General features: G+C 35.1%; 1 protein-coding gene across 6 annotated transcripts in view; it reads left to right on the top strand.

Moving 5' to 3' along the window:
- The window catches only part of FRYL (FRY like transcription coactivator), a 152,719-nt gene that overhangs the window by 117,176 nt on the left and 13,120 nt on the right, over positions 1-22,423 (top strand). For 5 of the 6 annotated variants that reach the window (XM_042812591.1, XM_042812592.1, XM_042812590.1 and 2 more), the window contains 15 exons: positions 362-552; positions 1,212-1,306; positions 1,982-2,589; positions 3,236-3,333; positions 4,821-4,991; positions 5,970-6,110; positions 8,229-8,426; positions 9,279-9,440; positions 9,726-9,800; positions 10,242-10,418; positions 12,983-13,186; positions 14,021-14,188; positions 18,019-18,272; positions 19,244-19,451; positions 21,383-21,532. In XM_042812591.1, the coding sequence (XP_042668525.1) occupies positions 362-552; positions 1,212-1,306; positions 1,982-2,589; positions 3,236-3,333; positions 4,821-4,991; positions 5,970-6,110; positions 8,229-8,426; positions 9,279-9,440; positions 9,726-9,800; positions 10,242-10,418; positions 12,983-13,186; positions 14,021-14,188; positions 18,019-18,272; positions 19,244-19,451; positions 21,383-21,532 (2,900 nt within the window). Of the gene's footprint in view, positions 1-361; positions 553-1,211; positions 1,307-1,981; positions 2,590-3,235; positions 3,334-4,820; positions 4,992-5,969; positions 6,111-8,228; positions 8,427-9,278; positions 9,441-9,725; positions 9,801-10,241; positions 10,419-12,982; positions 13,187-14,020; positions 14,189-14,622; positions 14,707-18,018; positions 18,273-19,243; positions 19,452-21,382; positions 21,533-22,423 lie in introns of those variants that run through there. The other variant, XR_006167780.1, reaches the window with a different exon arrangement.

The following is a 22,423-nucleotide window of genomic DNA, read 5'->3' as shown; positions in this document are numbered from 1 at the left end:
TAAAAAATACTGATTTTTCTTGTGCATCACACATTTCAGCTCATACTTCTGTTGAATCGGATTTGAATATAATATTCTAGGAATGAGATAAAGATCTTACTAGTTTATTGCAGACGTGACATTCAGATCATAAGTGTTTTATTATCAGCAAGTCTCTCAAGTGTTAAATATTGTGAAAAACACGTTCATATGCCTGCAAAGATTTTTTCAAATGAGTATTCCTTGAGGAAAATTGTAGGAGATGGGAATATTTTGTAGTTAAGGATGACTTCGACCGTTATACTGTTTATTAAAATCAGGTATGTTTGTGGGATTCTTTAATGAAGCACTCTGATATCTAAGTATTTATTTTCTTGTGTAGGAGGATTTCAGTTGGAACACTGTCTAAGTGAAGTTGCTTTGCAAACTGCTCTTTCGTGTTCCTCTCGACACTATGCTGGGAGATCCTTTCAGATCTTCAGGGCTCTGAAGCAGCCTCTTACTGCATCTACACTTTCTGATGTTCTCTCCAGATTAGTAGAAACTGTTGGAGATGCAGGAGAAGAAGCTCAGGTATTCGATTTTTTTTTACCCCCTAATTTTATTAGAAAACTGACATCCTTGTCTATTATTTTAATGATGGCCAAATTTAAAAGTTTTGGATTTGGTTACTTCTGTTTTTGAAGATACTTTGTATATCAAAGCAGTTCTAGTCATTACATTTTCTGAATTTTCACCTAGTAAAATGAGATTCGCTATGTAAAGTGAACTTTACAAGAGTTTGATGCATCTGTTTCTTACAAATGCAGTATCTTTCATAGTAAAAGATTCCTGAGGTCAGCCATATAAAAGATAATTTTGTGTTCTTTATTAAGAACTCAGGTAAAGTGTTAAAAACACCAACTTGGTGTCATGTCTAAAGAATTCAGTCTAAGCTTTCAATATTGCAAAATGAGAATCTAAGTAACCAAGGGTAAGACCATACTTAAGAACAGTGTAAATCTGAATGAGTTTTTTGAAATTTTAGGAATGCATTGAAGGGCTTGTCATTTGACTTTTTTCCCCGTCTTAAAACTGTAGCCAGCTTGACCTTTCTCTTCAAGGTCATCTTCTAACTGAAGCATAAGAATAATCTAGTTATTGAAGCTGATTTCATATTGCTACTCAATAGTTGTGATGTGATTTCCCTTTCACATACTGCATAATTTATAATGACCTGTGGCTTTCCCCAGGGTTTTGTCATAGAACTGCTTCTGACTTTAGAATCTGCTATTGATACGTTGGCTGAAACCATGAAGCATTATGATCTGCTTTCTGCTCTTTCTCAGTAAGTTCTTTCACTAGTCAAGCTATATTCTATGTTTTTATACATTTGAATTATTTAAGATCTCTGTTACTTATGTAATGAAATAATTAGTTATCATCTTTGCAGGGTAGTGATATCTCACTAGCAAAATTGCTTCCTCTTTTCTGATGTTTTCAGCATTCTTCCCCAAGCAAAACCCATAGGAGCCTAGATTTGCTGAAGTAGATATCTGCTACCATTCCAAATTAGCCTCTTGGTTCAAAAACTTCCATTTAATTTGTTCTGTCATTTCTTCTGAAATTTCTCAAAAGGGGCACTGTGAGTACATTCAGGACTTTATCAAGCTGTAATGAACTTGAAAATGCTGTTTTTTCTTAGGCCTTAGATTTTTTGTCCATGTGTGAGAGAAGTCTGATTGAACAGTCTGTGTCTCATTCCAGTTTGAGTGGTTAGCTCAATAACTTTTATCAAAAATGAAGAAAATTGCTGCAAGGATATTATAATACATAGAGAAATATTCTCGATAGAGTATTTTCATATACTGTGATAGTTTTCCATGTATTTCCACATACTGTAATAATGCTCACCGAGTTGTCTATCTTTGTGATTAGTGTCAGATTTTATTTTTTTTTTCCTTTTTCTAAAGGACATTGCTGCATTTTGCATTGAATAACATTATAATGATTTTTATTTTAGAACCTCATACCATGATTCTGTAATGGGGAACAAGTATGCAGCTAATAGGAAAAGCACTGGACAGATAAATCTAAGCACAAGTCCCATTAACAGTGGCAGTTGTTTGGGATACTACAACAATACAAGAAGTAATTCTTTGAGACTGAATTTGATCAGTGAGAGGAGAGGTGACCGTCGACGGAGCAACACACTGGATATAATGGATGGAAGGATAAATCATGGTGGAAGTTTGGCCAGGACTAGAAGCCTTTCCTCCCTGAGGGAGGGAGGGATGTATGATGTGCAGCCAACTACTGATCCTGTCAATCTGATGGCCACCATATTTTGGATTGCAACTTCATTGCTAGAGTCAGACTATGAGTACGAATACCTTTTGGCTCTCAAGCTGCTCAACAAACTTCTTATTCACTTGCCTCTGGATAAATCGGAGAGTCGGGAAAAGATAGAAAAGGTGCAGAATAAACTGAAATGGAATAACTTCCCAGGCCTTCAGCAGCTTTTCCTAAAAGGCTTTACTTCAGCATCCACACAAGAAATGACAGTTCACCTCCTCAGTAAACTCATCACAATTTCCAGGCATGCTTTGGTGGATCCTTCTCAGCTAGCAGGTATCATTAGTAAATGTCTTTGTAATGAAAATGTGATGGTTTTTTTAATCAAGTGAAGTATCATCAAAATCGTTAGAGGTAATGCATTTGTCTTGAAAGGAACTCCCTTCAATCAAATGTTTTTTGTAGCTGTTGATAGTGCAGTGCTAATAAGTGGGAATACATTACTGACAGTCGTTATGTGCCAAAAAAACTGCACAAAAACTTTGTATTGACATATAAATTACACTTCAAACTTGCTGACAAATAAGTCTGAAGAGTTTATGTATTACTTTTTGTGATCTTGTACTAAAAAGCTCTGTAATACTATGTCCAACATTTGCACATTTTATAAATAATTTTCCTTATTGTGTTAAGCTGCTGAGTTTCTTGACAGCTTTGCTTAATTGATCCAGTGATGATTTTAGTTTCATCTGTCTACCTTACACACACATATCATGCATGAATACAATGTCTATACATATATGATGTATAGGATATAATAATACATGTTTATATATAATATATATATGTGCATGAATGTAGGTATATCATACTCTAAGAGTGCTTAAATAGCAGGAAGATACACATACATACACACGCAGTTCACATTAAATTATGTTAAAATTATTAGGGCTCATATAACTGTGTTTATGTATGTGTTTAGGATTTCCCCTGAACATCTTGTGCCTACTTCCTCATTTGATCCAACATTTTGATAATCCAACTCAGTTCTGTAAGGAAACAGCTGACAGGATAGCAAAGGTATGTAAAATAATGCTTGCTGGAATTTACTTTTATTACCAGCACTGGTTCAATATTTTTTCACTCCTTCGTATAATTAATTTATGTGATTCTATGAGTTATAAGGAGATAACTAACTATGAAATGTTTGATTTCGAAAATGTGATCCAGTCTGGTTGGTCTGAATAAGCCCTGAGTTTTCTTTTGTCACTGAAAAAAAAAATACACATGTTGCTTTTTCTATAAACTTTATAGGTAAAGAAAGAAATTGCATGTTAGCAATGACAGCATATACTTTTTCTTGTTTGATTTTGCTGGTTGTAATATTATAATATTACATTTAAATTTATTAAATTTAGTAATATTTAAACTAACTCAATTCTTATGCACACTTCCTAACTTACTGATGATAAGAGAATCTTATCCTTCATATTTGTGAGTAGGAAGCAAAGAAAGATATTGAGCAAAGAAAGATATTGAGGCCCTGGAACGTGTTCAAAGGAGGGCAACAAAGCTGTTGAGGGGTCTGGAACACAGGCCATATGAGGAGAGGCTGAAGGAGCTGGGAATGTTCAGCCTGGAGAAGAGGAGGCTCAGGGGAGACCTCATTGCTCTCTATAACTTCCTGAAGGGAGGCTGCAGTGAGCTGGGGGTCGGCCTCTTCTCTCGTGTCATTAGTGATAGGACCAGAGGGAATGGCTTCAAGCTACGGCAGGGGAGATTCAGGCTGGACATGAGGAAGTATTACTTTTCAGAAAGGGTGGTCAGGCACTGGAATGGACTGCCCAGGGAGGTGGTGGAGTCACCGAGCCTGGGGGTGTTCAAGGAAAGGCTGGATGTTGTGTTGAGGGACATGGTTTAGTAGGAGCTATTGGGAATAGGTGAACGGTTGGACTGGGTGATCTTTTAGGTCTTTTCCAACCTTGGTGATTCTATGATTCTATGATTCTATGATTCTATTTCTTGTACAGTGACTAACAGGAAATATCTTTAAAAAAAAAAAGATTGATATATTATTGCTGTTACTTTTAAGAATGTCTTGGTCCTCAGAACTTTTACTGACTTTGACTCAAATGAGAGTGTGACTTAACCCATTTATGGTTGCTTTATAATATGCAATTTTATAGATGTCAGGCATTCATTGAGAAGATCATCTAAGTTTCCTGCTACTGCAACACAAAGGTAAAGTAAGACTAGTATGAGTAGTGAACAAGCTGGGATTGTGGACACTGCAGTACAAATACTGCAGATACTCCTGGCTTCCTAAGTACTAACCCTCACAGCTCTGATTAGTACCACCATAGTAGAAAATGGCTGGTCAAGATTTATTTAAAAGAAGGATGGTCAGTAATGCTGAAGAGACAGATCATGGCTTATGAATATCAGGGTGTAGTCATCACCCATTCAGGAATGTGGAGCTACATTTTCAGTAATTAAACAGTCTTGTTCCCTGACAGGTTAAAATTTTGTGATCTGTAATGTAATTGTATATACTTTTGGCTTTTCAGGTTTGTGCAGAGGAGAAATCACCAACTCTTGCCAATCTGGCTCATATGATGAGTTTATACAGTACACACAGTTATTCCAGGGACTGTTCTAACTGGATTAACGTTGTGTGTAGATATTTGCATGACTCCTTTTCAGATGCCACCTTTAACCTCGTAACTTATCTTGCAGAGGTAAATTTTTAATGAAGGTGTATTTCATGTTGACTCTCTACCTATTCTTGTTCATATGACTCTGAATATTGGGAGGAAAAGAACGTCTTTCATCATGGCCACCATATTTTGGATTGCAACTTCATTGCTAGAGTCAGGCTATTATAATAATAAAATGTTTTAGGATATGGAAAAGGGATGACTACTGCTTAGGAGTAACTTAGGAGTGCAACAACTGGAGTGTGCCTTGAAATAATAACCACAGGTCCCTTTTTATAATAGTACTGTTTTGTAATGTCAGTTATGCTCTATGTTATATGGTAAAACATGCACAGTCTTCACTTTAGTAAAATACATGTAATGCATATTTTAAAATATATGTTTTAACTAAGTACACATTTAAAGTTGTCCTTAAGAACCTATTTCGAAGTTTGTTTGTAAGTAGCATGTAGTATATCATCAAAAATAATTTAAGGATAGAAATCAATACGATGCTGCCAAGCACTTGTACAGACAAGCTATTGTTACCTTTATAAAAGTTTGTGATGTGAAAAACTTTTAGAGCTTGTCTTTGAAGATTGTTCCTTCAAATTGATAAGGAAAAAATACTTAAATATTCTTACAAATGAATTCCTGTATATTACTTTATTCATAAGACTGTGTATACACGCATGGATGTAATTGCTTTTCTTGCAGCTTTCAGATTTTTACTTTATTTGAGCACTTTTATTTAGTAAGAAGTATTTTTTATTAGCTACTTTAGATCTGTGCTAACAGACATGAGTGAAATTCTGGGGGAAAATGAGAACAGGCAATATTGTTTCATTCCATTTTATTCTCCATTTTTATGATAAAATAAGATTTAGAAAATCATGGAGTGGCACACTAAAATTTATCATAAGGAAAAATAAATAAGTATGGATGTTTGTCTACATTTTAATGTTCATTTTCATTTCTTGCTACCACTAAAGGCATTAATTCTTAAAATCTTTTTCCTAGCTGTTGGAGAAAGGGTTATCCAGTATGCAGCAATCCTTGCTACAGATCATTTACAGTCTTCTGAGTCATATTGACCTGTCCACAGCACCAGTGAAGCAGTTTAATTTGGAAATCATTAAAGTTATTGGTAAATATGTTCAGGTATGTACTCTGAGAAGCCTTTCTGCTTGTTACAAAATTGAAAATTACACTTGATTTTCTTTTGGACTTAATATATCTTAAATATAAAAAACCAGTTGCTTAAAGTCAAACTCTATAGTATTTTATTTTTGTGTTCTACATACTGAATTTGTTATAGGCTTATATATTTGTTCGATTGGAGTTGCATCTTTTGGGACAAATTATGTGGATGAGAGTGCATCTGTTTGTAGATGTGGACAGTTCTATGTATGTAGCCATAGCAAATGATCCTTTGACTATTAAAATATAACTCTTTAAATAAGAAATGATTTGCTGTTAAATAAAACTTCTGGGCAGTACTTAAATGTATTCCTTTTCCGAAAGAAGATTTACAGTTAGGTGCATGTTTAAATCTTGCACTAATAAATCTGTTGAAGTGAGGAACATTAATGTTCACCTTAAGGAATTTGAGCACTTTTTATTAAAGGAAGTCCCCAAAACAGTGTTTTGCCCCAGGCAATTTGATTCTTTGTGATTGGAACACAATTTACTGCAGAATGTTTTGTGGAAGAAAATGTAACATCTTGCTGAAAGATTTTTATGAAAATGCCAGGAGCACAAAGCCATTTCAGTGCACAACATTCTCATTATTTTTCTTGTTTTTTTTTTTTTCTTCCTTGAGTTCCATTATTGCCAAATGTAGCTCAGTCAAATGGTTTAATCATAATTAACCAGGAAAGGTAGTGTTCCCTGGATGATTTGTTATTGATGGATATGTACTTTAGATATTGTGTTCCTGTCCGAATGCATTAGGCAAAATGCAGTGATTGGTGTAACAATGGTCCTCGTAGCCTGGCATCTGCTTGCTTTGCCTCTAACCTTTATCTGAGCTTTCTATGCAGGACCACACCAGCATGGACTGTAATCACAATTAGAAGATGTTAGCTGTCAAAATACTGGTAGTAGTGAAAGAATATTCCAGAGAAGCATATGCATTTTTGATAGGATTAAACAATTGGGTAATAAGAGGCCATAAAATAGGACTTCTTGTTTAACTGTGGTGCTACAAAACAGGCTTTTTAGTCTCCTGTAATCTCAATGCATCTTAATAAATATGAATTACTACAGGATGGTTCAAGTTGAGATGATATTTTTTCTTATGCTTATGATACACAGAAATTAACAAGGTTGTTGAAGGCCATCATTGATTACAAAGAAGCACATGCTAGTTAGAGCCTTGCAAGTGGTGCTTATTTGCTTTAATGCAGTAAATAAAAAGTATTTTAACAAACTTATAGTGGTACTAAAAAAAAATTACTAGTAACTCCAAAGAACTGGAAGATTTAGGTTTCAGTCAGAGTCCTAACATTTTCAGGAGCATAAATCTTAACCCTCCGTAAGTGCTGCTTTTGGTGTGTACCTCTTCTGTTATCCACTCTGCAATCTCTGCAGATGGAATTGCTGAATTATTTACATCACATTAATCATCTTCTTGAAGAGAGAGCACTTAGCTCAGACTCAGCCTCTTATGTTCTCATACTTTTGTCCTTGTTTTTTTTTGAAGAGCTCCATCAGTTTGATGCAAGATAAAAAATGTTGTAATTTTTTTTTAAACATCTTTCTAATGCCTGAGGAAATACAAAACATGTAATACGTTTGTCTGTTTTAAATTCAGTTTATTCGGCCCCTAAGTGTGAAATAATTAAAGATGCCAGGAGGTAGAAATTATTTTGCTTTTAAATGCTACTCAGTTTTGTTTTCTGGGACATGAAGGACAGATGTTCCAGATAATGATAGAAAAGAAAGAGAGAGAAAAAAAAAAAGATGAACACATAAACAAACTGCATAAATACTGGGAGCAAGGGGCATGGAACAGTCCAATGTGCACTGTGATCTGGATCTAGTAAGCCTGCTTGGCTTGTTCTGACAGCTGTGGGGTGACCTGATGCTTCACTGCAGCCTTACCAGCATTTTGAGTTCCAAAGCTGCTGCTAGTGCTAATGCCTTGCACTCACCTGTGGATTACAGATTTTGGCTTTGGGAACCTTGAAATGAGTCAAAGAAAAAACCTACTATACATTAAAAATTGCTGTGTTACTCAATGTGATTGTTTGGTGATTGAGTTATTTTCTTTTTTAGAGTCCATATTGGAAGGAAGCCCTCAATATCTTGAAACTGGTGGTGTCTAGATCAGCAAGCCTTGTTGTACCTAGTGATATTCCAAAATCTTATGGAGGTGACATAGGTTCTCCTGAAATCTCCTTCACAAAAATTTTTAATAATGTTTCCAAGGAGCTACCTGGCAAGACCTTGGATTTTCATTTTGATATATCAGAGGTAATCATTCTGTTTAAATTACAATGCAGTGATTTTCTGTTCCAAACTTGGATTTATTTTGTGTTAGCATCAATGTTTGCAATGATGTCTAAAAATAAACATTATTTTTAAGAGTGCATGTTGAAGTTTTATACACACGTGAAGTGTAACTAAAGTCGTACTGAAAAGATTTATTAGAGCTCAAAATGATGTATTAATTAATACAGATGACTTGTATGTCTGGAGATAAGAGCATAGCCAACTGACTGCTATATAGGGATGCAAAATCTGGAGAGAACTTTAGAAGGAATCAAAAATAAGGGATTGTGGTTGAAACTGTTTCTAGATAACGATTGGAGATGTGCATGGCATAGGAACATTACTTCAAGTGAATTCAAATAAGCCAAGACACCGGGTAATTCCCACAAAGTTCATCAGAACAGCATTTCTTTTTAAAAGGGCTGAATACAATCTTTGATTTTCAGAAGTTGTGTGTGTTCTAGAGAAGTTGCTGAACTGTGGCAATAATTAGTTAATAACTGTGAGGGTATCTACAGAAGAACTTAACAAGTTATTTTAAATGCATTTAAAATTGTAACTGGACTGTCAGCATAGAATTTGCATTTTTAAAAAATATTACAAGTTAGTAGAGCAACAGTCTGCTGCTTAAGGTACAAGTATTTAACTTTTTATTTCCAAGTATGCTGTTGTTGTGTAGGTGCTCAATGGATTAGGCACAAACTTCGTAGAATTCTAGAATAAAAACAGCTACAAAGAAAAAGGCCCTCTGTAATGTAAGACTAATTTCTAAAATCAAATGTGTAGTCTCCACATAGATTTGAATTTTAAGAAAGCACATGTTGTCTTTGGTAGACACCAATTATTGGGAATAAATACGGTGATCAACACAGTGCTGCTGGTAGAAATGGGAAGCCAAAAGTCATTGCTGTCACCCGCAGCACTTCTTCAACTTCATCAGGCTCCAATTCAAATGCATTAGTTCCTGTCAGCTGGAAGAGACCACAGCTATCTCAGGTATGTTGTGTCTCAAGCATGTTATGCATGCAATATAGACAGTGTTTGTGAACGTGTAATAAGAATATTTGTTCAAATGTAGTTTGAAATTGCATTGTGTATTGGCAAAGCAATAAACTAATATAGAGTGAAAGCCAGTACAATTTAAGAGAAAAAGATTCTTTCTCTTTCTAGAGGATGTCAGCGGGTGAGATGACTAGTTAAAAATGCAGACATTACTTTTTTACTTGGACTTCTGGTAGATGCCTTGCTATGTGATTATTATTATTTGGTATATTTTTTCAGAGAAGAACCAGGGAGAAGCTCATGAATGTGCTTTCTCTGTGTGGTCCAGAATCTGGTCTTCCCAAGAATCCCTCAGTAAGTAGTGGTGTGTTTTATTTTGCTTTTAAAGCTCCATAAATGAGAATGCTGTTGGGTTTTCAGGTACTGGTGAAAGTATGAAGATAGGTTTTAGAAACTGGTTTTCAGTTCAGTAATTCACAAATCCAAGAGGAGATTAAAATTTAAAAAGCAAAGAGAATAGAAATGGAATCATAAATAACAAATTTCTGTTATTCTTCAAGAGATCCAGACTTTCACAGCTCTCACAATGGAGAGAATAATGTATCTGCTTTGAAGATGTAATTGGAAGTCCAGCTAGTCTTCAAACAAATTGCATGTTGCACGTGCCCACAGTACAGTGATTAAACTGGCACTCTTAATACTGCTATTGCTACTAAACTGTGTAAAGCAGGATGGATAACTACTGGTGCTACAGAAGTTGAAAGATTTTATTTCTATTCTTACCTATATCTTCAGGTTGTGTTTTCCTCTAATGAAGACTTGGAAGTTGGAGATCAACAAACCAGTCTTATTTCAACAACCGAGGAAGTGATTCAAGAGGAGGAAGTGGCTGTAGAAGACAATACCAGTGAACAACAGTTTGGAGTTTTTAAAGACTTTGACTTTTTAGATGTTGAATTGGAAGATGCAGAGGTGAGACCTTGGGATTTCTTCTGTATATTTCCTTTTGAGAATGTTCTAAAAATTCAGCTTTGTTGGTGCAAGTCTAAGGAATTGGCAGCTCTTTTACCTAATTCGATTGGGAAGAGTTTATAATGTGATTGAATTTAACTTGCACGATAAAGAAATTTGTATCTTAAACTTTGCAGTATTATGTTGTTGCATACTGTGGGGGAAGGGGCTGTTTGTCAAGGGAGAGGTGAAGTGACAATCTGAAAGAGAGAGGTGATGTGGCAGCATAAGCCAGTGACAAGATGAACACCTGGTTGCAGTGCAATAGAAAACTTCTGTAGCAGTAGCACTATGCAATAGAAACCTCTGAAGCAGAATGCTAGGAAAATATAACCTTTGTTCCTGATACATTTCTGCATTTTGCAAAGATGAAGAACAACTTTCAAAGTTGTAAATTGTACAATATACTAATTATATATGATTGCTTCAGACATCATAATTGCTTGCATTACAACTTTCACATTATATCTGATTTATTGCAGTTACCTTTCTTCTATTTCTCCCAGTCAAAAAAAAAAAAAAAAAAAAAAGAGAGAGGAGAGATAAAAACAAAATTGAATTTTTGGAAATAGTAACAATTCCTTTAACAAGTGTCATTTATTTGGGGATAAGTATAAGAGGCTTGAGACCAGAATTTGATGAATTTTAAAAGTATGGCTGAAAGGACTGGGGAGAAGTAGAGAATAAATTGAATGCTTTGTAGTTTCTTCCAGTACTTTTGTTACTGTCTATACAAAGTAGTGAATTATTATCAATGACTCCTGCAGGTCAGAAGTCAACAGACTGCCAAGATATCAGTCTGTATAAATCCTAAAATTGCTCTTTCTCCTGACTTTATCCAGGTCTTTCAAAAGATCTTGGGCTTTTTCCCTTTATACTTTAGTTTTATCTTACTTTCTTAAACTTGCTGATTGCTTCACTTCAAGCCAATATTTGCATCTTCTAGGAGACACGTAGACTCATTATGATACATTGCGTATGTGTGACCACACTCCATAGAGATGCAGTTTCATACACTGAATGCTAGTTAAATAGATTAAAATCATTAACGCTCAGTAGTAGATGGGGCTTTACAGGTAGGATGCCAGAAATTGAAACTTTGCCAAACTACGCCAATTTTTAACTTTCTGATTACATGCCTGTAAGCAACATCTAATGCTAACATTAAAAAAAAAAAAAAAAAAAAAAAAAAGCTTATAAGCTTGCATGCAAGTTATGCACTTGACACGAGAGGTGCCCAGGTTTTTACTGGAAAAAAACGAATGTTCTTTGCTCATGAAACTTAAGTGCTTCTTCCCACGGAAGTCGTACTTTATTGTTGTTGAGATTGTTTTGCTTTGACGTAATTTTTTTGTATCTTTTGTGGAGCAAAACAGATGAGAGAAAGTGGCTAGAAAACGCTCACTTTACTGTGGATACTCATAGTATATCGATCTCTTGTCATGATAAAAGATGCCCTCTCAGAGCAATTTTGGAACCCCATACTTGCACACTTGGGGCTGGATACAGTATTTTACTGACTGTAGGCTGACAAAGTGAACTGAAGGTTTTCCATATTATTGGTTGTCTTGTTGGAGGTTGACAAAATGCTTGAGAAAATCAAAGATGATTATTGTACTTTTGAGTTTTTAAAAAATATGGTGTTTAAGATCTGGATTTCATTTAGCAGTTTGGACGTTTACAATCTAAGTGTATCCCAGCTTATAAATATGAAAACAAGAAGGATCTGGCTGTTGATATTTAGGGTAATTTTCATAAAATTGATGTAAAGTATCTGGTGAAATAGTTAATGAAGACATCCATTTTTCTGCAGCCTGGGTGTAATGAATGTCGATGATGCTTTGTCAGTTGAATGTGGTCACTTCAGATTCATGTGTGTTAGTGAAAAGACTTCATCTAATGTTTGTTGCTTTACGTGTTACGCTAGAGCAAATGTACCATAAGCATGCTGGTTTTGGTGTTTTGTCATCAGTTTATTTTTAATCAGTCTCCCATTAGAAAGATAAATTATTTTAAGTGCTAGCTTTTTGACTTAAGTTTTTTTCCAGAGCTTGAATCAGTCTTTTACTGTTTGCAAATCTTATGTAATAAAACATTTTTCCCTGGTTCTAGAGTATCTTTAAGTGTTCGTCCTCGTTCTTTCTAATTATATGTGTTTTCCTTTTTGCTAACCAGGAGCTGCAGGTAAGTTGCAGCCTGGTGCCCTGGCTTGTTCATCTGTTGTTGTCTGTGGTGTGTTTGTACTTTCTAGTCAGATACATGAAATGGATACCAATGTAGTATAGATTATAGATTGAGCTAGTTCCCAAGAAGATAATCAAAAGAATTCTGCTTCTCGTGCCTTTATTTTAATTTCTTTGCAAACATCTTTTAGCAAGGTGTTTAAACTTCCAATAAAATTAAAGGGCTGATTGAAACTCTGTTCATAATGCATTTGATACTTGTGTTGTCTATGTTGCATTTGTATGTTAGTTTTAATATGTTAACATTCATACGTGTATGTGTACAAACTTTTTTTATTACAGGGTGAAAGCATGGACAACTTCAACTGGGGTGTTCGTAGGCGCTCTCTTGACAGTATTGACAAAGGAGACACACCATCTCTTCAAGAATGTCAGTACTCTGGTAGCACACCCAGCTTGAACCTGACCAACCAGGAAGATACTGATGAGTCTTCAGAAGAAGAAGCAGCACTGACTGCAAGTCAGATACTGTCTCGCTCACAGATGGTTAGTTATTTTTTGGTGAAAAGTATCTGTGAGAACTTAAGCTTTTACGTGCATTTTTAATTGCTAAGCATAGCTCACGCTTCTCATCCAGAGAAACAAATGCCTTGAATAAAACTGAAGTGTCTTTGCTACTTTGTCACAGTAACTTCATGAAGGGAGTTACTTTGCTAGTGGTACAAAATAGATTTATTGTTCTCGAACAACTTTAATGTTTTAAATGCATTTATACTTACTATTGTTGTTCAAATTGAAGTGTAAAATCCCATACATTACTTGCAAAGGGTTTGTGGATTCCTAGCTACGAAGAAATTCAAAATATTAAATGAGAACAAGAGCAGTGAGTGATCCCAGAGGAGCCTCAGTTGTGTTTAACTATTGAAATTACTGATGTGATTGTGCCTTTTGAAGCTTGTGTAAAATCACTTGTAGGTGATTCAGAAGTCTCTCTACATTGCATTAATTAATTAAGAAAAAAGTGATCTCGGGGGAAAGGGAGCAGCAGAGATAGCATTCCCCTTTTCAGACTTGAGGCAGAGTTTACACTAACATTTCCCATAACAAAGAGATCCTCTGGTCAGTGCTTTGCTTTTCCCCCTGCCAGAAACCTTTCAGAGGAAGAAAGGAAATTATTTTCAGGATCCCAAGGATAACTGCCAACTTCTCTTTGAAGTTAAATGTTACAAAAATGTGTGATTTTTTTTTGTGTAGAGCTGTTAATTTTGTGAAAAATTGAAACAGCTAATTAATCACTCTGAAACAAATTATTTTAAAACTAATGTGTTTTTTCCTGTTTGGTACACTGAAGAATTTCACTTTTTTTCTTTTCTCTTTCAGTTAAACAGTGATTCTGCCATAGATGAAACAATATCAGATCATGCTGGCTTATCACTTCAGTCTCAAGATTCCACTAGCAGTGTGGGAACGGAAGAGGTGCTTCAAATCAGAACTGAGACCCCAAGTTTGGAGGCGTCTCTAGATAACTCTAGCAACCAGCTGCCTGAGGTGGGGAGAAATGTGGGCTGGTGCATGGCTGATCTGGGCTCCTTCTAGTGTTCAGTAGCAACTTTTGCTTTCTTTTTTCATCTGTTACACTGGTTGTTTGATTTGCTTTTAATATTTCTAACCTGTTGGAATGTTTTTATGAAAGGTTCCCTCAGAATGAAAAGTATATGTGATGCACTCAGGGATCTTACCACAGGTTAAAAATATTCTGGAAGGGCTGATAATGAACATTTCATGGTGCCGAATGAAAATAGGCTAATATTTAAGACGCTTTTTCTTGATATGGTTGAAATCCTTCTTGAGCAAAATTTTCTTTCAAATACTTTATTTCCTTTGTTTGCTTTCTTTGGGTTAATGTGATTGGTGCTATGTGGGAATAAAACCTCAGGCCAGCTGTGTTAGCAGTTGGTTCAATTAAATAATCCTTTAAAAAGGACCACAGATGCTAGTGGTGTACTTTTTTGGAAAGGCCTTTGTGGAGTGAGACAGATTTCAAGCTAATGGCTGCCTACAAATCTGTGAGTACTTCAGTTTTTTTGGTTTTTAAAATCTTCTGAATAATTTAAAATAGTGAAACTCATAAAATAAAACTCCTCTGTTACAGTTCCTATGGTATTTAGCAGTTATAGATAAAAACTCCGTTTTTTTTTTTCTTGAATTTGAAGTGGCTTGTTTTAGGTAGGCTTTGTAACTTCAGTTAAAATCAGCAATGAGACGACAATCTTATTTTTGATTGACTTTAACAGAGAACACGTCTTCTACAAGTTTTCCAGAAAATTAAGCTATTCCTCCATACCTTTAAATAACCAGTGGACAGCTGGTATTTACTGAGTCTTCAGCTAACTTGATTTAGACACAATTTCTATGTTTCTGAACAAAGGCTGTATACTATACGTATTTGCTACCTAGAAAATACTCTTTTTAAGAAGTGAACCACCACTTATTTTAATTAAAGTAACTGAAACAACAGAAGACATATTTAGAATTTAACAGGGGAAGTATGAGTGACTGCAGTCGTGTGGTAAAACCCTCACCTTCTGAATGTGTAACACTGACTCCTGTAAAGCAGCTTTTTCCCACTTTTTTCATATTTTGCCACTGTAATTAACAAGGCATTTTTCTTTGTTTCATTTACTAATTTATTTATGAAAGCATTTACTTACATTATAGTTGATAAATTGTGATAAGTTGTCTCAAATTTTTAGGGTGCCTACGCTCAGATTGCCAGTCAAGCTATTATGCTGTGTTTCATCTGCTTATTTACCTACCAGTGGAGTTTTAAGCAATGAAGAACTCTTAATCTGGATAAATCTTTTTTTCTAATATAGGACAGATGTGTGTTACTTTAAGATTTGAAATAATTCCTTTAGGGAAGGGAGAAGTGACATTAAAGCTGGATTTTTTTAGAATCACATTCACTGCAATAGAACTTTTCTTTGTTTGCCCATGGTACATTCTAAGCTGTAGTTCATTTTTGCATTTTCTTACTTGTTTCTAAGACTGCCTTTGTATTTGGACTTGTTCTTTTACAGCTCCCTTTATGAGATCACTTCATTTCTTATAAGTCACATGAAAATAATCATGGAAACAAGTTGCAACGTTTCAGTAAAAATATTCAAAACATTCAAAGTAATGAGTACATTTACGTGGGGCTAAAAAGTAATTTCATGACTAACCACTATCTAGCAAAGAGTGCTTTATCAGAAACAACAGCTGATAAGTGAATGAGATTTTTCTTCATCTGTAAATGAAAAGATTGCACTGCCAGTGAAGTTAAAAGTTGGTTTATTTCGTTTATTTCATAAATAAATTACCAGAGAGAGATATATGCCCTTGATGCGGAAATGTACATATATCAACCAAGATATAGGTCTGTAACTGAAGACTTTATTGCACTTTCCCATGTAGAAGTAACACTATGTATTTACATCAGAGTGCATAGTTAGTTAATATAGTCCCTATTTCTATTAATTATTGTTAAAACTGAATGTGGTAGCATTGTGCTTCATGTATGGCATTGTATAAATTTAGGGGTTTTTTGCCAACACTCTTTGTAGACCTTCATAATGAACTTTCTAAATCAGTCCTTCCCTTGAAGTTTCAATTAAAATAATTATATTTTTTTAGTTGTCTTTTAAAACTTTAAGTCTCACATTTTAAAGGTGCTAGATTGCCCAAGAGAAAATTAAAACTTCATGTGGTATTTTGAGTTTGTTCTTGGACCTAATGTGGCTGATAGTATTTGATGAAGAGGTTTAGACCATAATAAGTGGTTGGCTTCTGTGTGAAGCTGTTTTTGGGAAGGGGCTCAGCTGTACATACAGATTGATGGCAAAACTGGTGCTGTGCTTAAGGGAAAAATATAGACTGCAATTGCATATAAATGTAATTTCTAAATGTGATGTGATCCAAGCTTATTTTATGCTTGTTAGAATATGGGATTCAGTCAAACGTATACATTTTCGTCAGACGCAGTTCAAACATTCCAATTTACCTCACAATAAGTATTAGGTATCTCTCTAGTTTGGCTAAAAGAGAGAGATGTCTTCAGCAGAGTGAGAAAGCGTGTTTGTGCTGATTGGATGCAGCTGAGTTCCTTGTTTCTCATAGGGATGCCAAAGAGTTAAGTAAATAATTTGTTTAAATGTCTTTGATGAATTCCCAGTAATAATATATCTGCAAAAAAGACAAAGCATTTCATGTTCCAATTTGTAATTTATGGTTTAGCTTACAAGAACATTTCAATTTTGAACGATAAGCTTTGCAAGAGGAAGTAGGTGGAATTTTCTTAGTACAAAAATGATACTCTATTCACCTACATTGTGGATTTACAGAGGAATTATTTATATGAAGTAATTTTCCTTAGGTTCTGTGCGGTTGAGAAACTTTATCACCCGCTGACCTTCAGTAATATGCTATTGTCTATAACAGAAATGGACCACCAAGTTTTTGCTGTGCTGTTGTAAAAATGCCTGGTGTTCCCATGTGCTGCATGGTGTGACAAAATGGCTGTTTTGTGCCATAAAGCTCAAGATTCAAAGTGTAAAAAAGAGGCATTAGAAACGAGGTCACTAGCTGTGCCAAAGGGCAGCAGTGTCACATGTAGAAATACCACAGTTAAGGTGAGATAACATTAGGACCACCATGAAAGAAAATTATGTAGCTCTGTTTAAAGTTGAATTGTCTGTAGTATGTCTGTAGTTAGATATTTGTCCAAGATTTGTTTAGGATGATGAAAGGTGTGAAGTGATGTGCATGCTTAGAGGCTGCCCAAAAGTTTGTTGACTGGTTCTGGGCTGCCAAGTAGAGATAAAACAGCACATAATGTCACAAATATTAATGATGTGTGATAATTACTGCCTCTAGGAAAAAGCAGTAGCAGGGTGATACTATTTTCATTCCACGGAAAAATCAAGTAAAAGCTTTCAAATGGGTTAATCATAAATCAACTAAATTCAATATAGTGATTTTAATGAATATAATGATGCTAATAGAAGAAGAGAGAAGGGAGTAAGGGTCAGTCTAATAAACCTACCTGAGATTAATGATCAGCTCTTTGTACAAGCCACTGGTCAAAAATCTTCATTCAGAGATTCAGAGTTAAACCTTTGAAGTCACCTTAACCATGCCATGAGAGTTAAAAAGACTGCCCGTCTCTGCTCAAGTAAAACTGAACAATACAGAGAGCTGAATGTTTCAAGTACAAATGAACCTGTGTTAAGTGCTTTGTTTTTTTTTTAAAGCAAGCTGTTACTTTACCGTAATAAAAAGCTGATAAGATTGCCTAAGCTTTGACAAAAAAAGGTCATAAAAGTATGTTTGATTCACAGGAAGGCAGTTCAGCAGTAAGGGATGAACAGGTCAGCACTGCTAGTGAAGACACTGGGTTGTATCTACTACAAGAACAGCAAGACTGTCTGGTCTGTCATGAACCTCTTGAGTTGGAAGAGACCCCAGAACTGGCAGAGCCTGCAGCTCCAGAGAGCTACTGTGAATCTATCTGTGAAGAGGATGTCACTCTTGCTTTGAAAGAACTGGATGAGAGGTGTGAAGAAGAAGAAGCTGACTTCTCTGGTTTGTCTAGGTCAGATTAATATTGGTTGTAACTAAAAGAAATTACATCAATACATGAACCAATGCAGTCTTTCTTATGACATAGTTTCTTTTGTTAATCCCACAGTACAGGCATCTAAAATGATGTTTTCATATCTGAAATAATGGTTTATGCCTATTTAGCAAATAAGCTCAGTACTTCTCTCAGATGCTTCTGATGAGAGAAATTTTTCTGTCTGAGAGAGAAGCAGTTATTTTTTGGTACAGGAAAGCAACAGGCATGAAAAGATGTTCTGCTCAAGAAAAGACTTCTTGAATAAAAGAAACGTTAAAATTTTCTATATTACAAGTAATAAACACAACTAAATGGTTGTAATTAGTAATATTGATTAATTGATAGTTTGATATTTTTATCGGCGGTCTAGTGCCTAATGGAAAATATGACTACAGAATGCTCTTCTGACAAAAGCCTATTAAATTGATTGCTCATAAAAATGGAAGTGTTCCCATCTCCATCTTCCCATCCATCTCACTGGTACTACTTAAGACAGTTTTAAGATATTATTAAACGGCCAGATGAGCCTTTCTTCTATTGAAAGCTAGAATTTTTGTTATAGATGCTGTATGTTTAGATGAATAAAAATTGGAAGAATTGAATGTTAGTTCAGTTATAGAGGGCATGAAAGAAATGTCAGTTTCTGAGTGATATGTGTTTATTTATAGTGCTGTATAGAACTATTTATAACCTACAGATAACACTTTGTAGATGTGCAGAGAAACAGCATGGTTTAGTAAACTTTGGAGATATTTGAGGTTACGAGCAACGTTTTAATATGGTAGTAGAAAAAATTTTGAGGGTTTTTTATTTTTTTGTTCATAGTAAGCTTAGTTGATTAATACATAATTTTTAAAAATACAATCCTTAATTGTTTTATTATCAAAATCAAAGATTTTTCCCTGAAAATTACCTAGGGGTTAACTTGTTTTGTCTGTTGTTCACAGCCAAGATGAAGAAGAACAGGATGGCTTCCCAGAAGTACAAACCTCCCCACCTCCTTCACCATTTCTTTCTGCCATATTGGCAGCTTTCCAACCAGTGGCATATGATGATGAGGAGGAAGCCTGGCGTTGCCATGTCAATCAAATGCTGTCTGATACAGATGGTTCATGTGCTGTGTATACATTTCATGTCTTCTCAAGATTGTTTCAGGTCAGTGAATGGCCACTGCGTGGCTGTTTGTCTGTATCCATTCCTTCTGCTTTAAAAATTATTCTTTCCCTACGTAGCTGTAGGGTTCTGGTAGCAAAAAGCCTTAGAAAGCAAATCAAAAGCAGACCAAAAGAACCCCGTAACAGAAAACAAAACTGTGTTGGTGAAAGAATGGTGTATGTTCATTCACTGCTTTTCCATGGGATATCTGCATCCACTGTCTCTGAAAGTGAGATCCTGCTCAGTGGAAGGGAGGGGAGGGGGGGGAAAGCTATTTGGTATTTCTTGTAAGCTTTTAGTTCAGGTTGTGTTTCTTTCCTCTTTATTTTTTTTCCTGAACATCACCCAAGTTCTGTTCTGATTACAGAATTAATGATTTCCTCCTGGGATTTCTATGGATTTCATTATGATGGGTTCGCAGCATGAAAAACACTAATGAAATTATCTTTCATCTGTCTTGTGAGAAATTGTGGGTTTTTTTAATTGAAACACCAGGAGATCTGTTAAAGCTGGATGTTTCTGAAGTTATATTTACCTCATAGATGTGGCATCCAACATGACATGCCTGTGGCCTAATTTTTCTAGCTGCTTCTTCCCTATATTTAGGGAATGTGTTTTTCGTGTTTTCTAAGCAGTACCATGTAGACATGTATTATTCTTGGCAACTTCTTATGGGATAGAAGGAGTATAATTATTCCATTTTATTTATAGAACGTTCCAAGTGAGCTAATAGCAGATACAGTATTACAAACCAAGACCTTCTGAACTCCAACCCTTTCTTATTTCTCCAAAGCTAATTTTCCCTGCTGTTTTGTATGCTGTAATAAGCTTCTCAGTGGAAGGATCATTTTTATTTTTTTTCTATCATGCTACCATAGTACCCTCTTATCCCAGGCGGGCAGGTTTAGGGTTAGTACTATGAAGCAATTAAATTGTAAAGAATTCATACCCTACCTCATTCACAGAATAACTTGTTTGTGCATCCATGCCCATCTTCACTTTTTAGTAGAAATATGCATTTTGCTATGAAAAATTGCTCTTATTTGCTTTAGATTGTTGTTCTCTTGCTTTGGAAGACATCAGAGCTTTAGTTTATCTGTGTAATACATGCATTTTTTGAAAGTGGCTAAAAGGGAGTGTTACACAGACAGCAATTGTGATACTCTCCTACGCTCATTAAAGAAGGCACTAGAAGGAAAAGAAAGCCTTAAAAGATTTCAGTGGTAGCCTTCAGTAAGCTGGAACAGCAAATTCCTTGGGAGAATAGGCAGTAGCTGCCCTGGGCTCAAGTCTGGGTAAAGATGCTTTCCTGACAAGTTGTTACTGGACGCGGGGAAGAGTTAAAATAGTTAGATGAGACCTTGGAGACCTTGTTTGTCTGGACCTTTCCATTGTGACTTCTGTGTTCCATTTTGCAGCCATAAACATCTTCATATAGTTTCATTGTACATGTAACTGTCTAGAATTTATGAAATAGTATATGGCAAAGAATCAGATTACACTAAGGTATAGTCTATGTAATAACACATGTAGGACAGATTTTTGAAGGCGACAAATCCTGCGGGTGGCAATTCTGGACACAAGAAATACTATACAGGCTTGTCTTGACTCATAAATTTCTGTATGTAGCTTTCTGTAACACAAACAGTTGAAAATGAGTGGAATCTGTATAGCACAGTCATTTGGATATCCTGATGGTAAAGGCCCAGATATGAAAGGAAGTATCATCTTCACAGCATGCTGTTTTCTTTCACTTAATTATTTCTTACCTTTTTGGAGATAGTTTTAAATAAGCATACGAATTATGTATTACTTTCTAATTTAATAAAAAAATCTATGCTGTCACAATGGAAATTTGCCCTGAAATTTTTAAACTAAAACACCAGGAGGGATTTTGAAATACATTTTTTTTTTTCTGATTTACTTTCTAGACCATTCAAAGAAAGTTTGTAGCTATAACAAATGACTCAGTCAGCTTTCTTGGAGAAAGTCTACAGCGCATTGGAAAGAAATTTAAGAGTTCCCTGGAAGTGATGATGTTATGTTCAGAATGCCCAACAGTCTTTGTGGATGCAGAAACGGTAAAAATCTTTTACATTTAATGCTGAAGTAGAACTTTACTTACACATTTTTATGTGAGATACAAAATGATGATTAAACAGTTGGCAAATAGCAGTGCTTGAGGAAGGCTTTCAAAGGTTTCAAAAAAAAAAAGTGTTGATTTTTCCCTTTTCAAAGATTGTGCTCGTGTCACTAATTGAAATATCACCTGAGAATTATGAGATGCTTAAAAAAAGCTTTATTACAAATGAAATTAAAAAGGAATTATAAAATATAAAATAAAATGTGAGGTGACCACTATAAATCATAAACTTTTGAAAACACAAGTATGAAATGCATCTTATCAAAAAAAAAAAAAAAGCCAATTTTAACAGTGAGTGAACTTATCAGATATCACTTAGATTCCCTTGCTGTCCTGTAACTTCCTCGCTGGTTCGTATTTATTCTGTAGTCTTTGGAAAAAGACCTGAAGGAAAAGGAAGGCCGCTTACATTTTTGCTTTTTAAAATTATTTATTGTCTCTGTATTAAGTCTATCATGCATGAAAAAAACTAAAGCAAGAAATGTATAATGAAGGGCTTGAATTGTTTGTTGTTGTGCAAGTTGAAATTTTAGGTTATAATAAATATCGATGTGAGAAATTGACTCAGTGCTTAGGGGCAGTAAAAAAAAATAAGCAAAACTGCTAGAGTAATTATGAAAAGAGAGAGCAAAATCTGAATGCATCATTAAGCTAACATACATATACTCAATAGACCTACATTGTAAACTGTGGGTAGTTCTGGTCCACTGCTCTCAAAGTATATACAATTGAACTCGAAATAGTTCCAAAAGAAGCAACAGGGAGTATGAGATGTGTGGAATGGCTTTCATATAAGACATGAGAATGCAAACTAAGATTTTTCAAATAT

Source organism: Centrocercus urophasianus, unplaced genomic scaffold, assembly GCF_019232065.1.
Source record: "Centrocercus urophasianus isolate 14NV4802_14NV808 unplaced genomic scaffold, USGS_Curo_1.0 seq_13, whole genome shotgun sequence".
NCBI lineage: Eukaryota > Metazoa > Chordata > Aves > Galliformes > Phasianidae > Centrocercus > Centrocercus urophasianus.
Note: the sequence above shows the minus strand (reverse complement) of the source record. Positions and strands in the feature narration are given on the sequence as shown.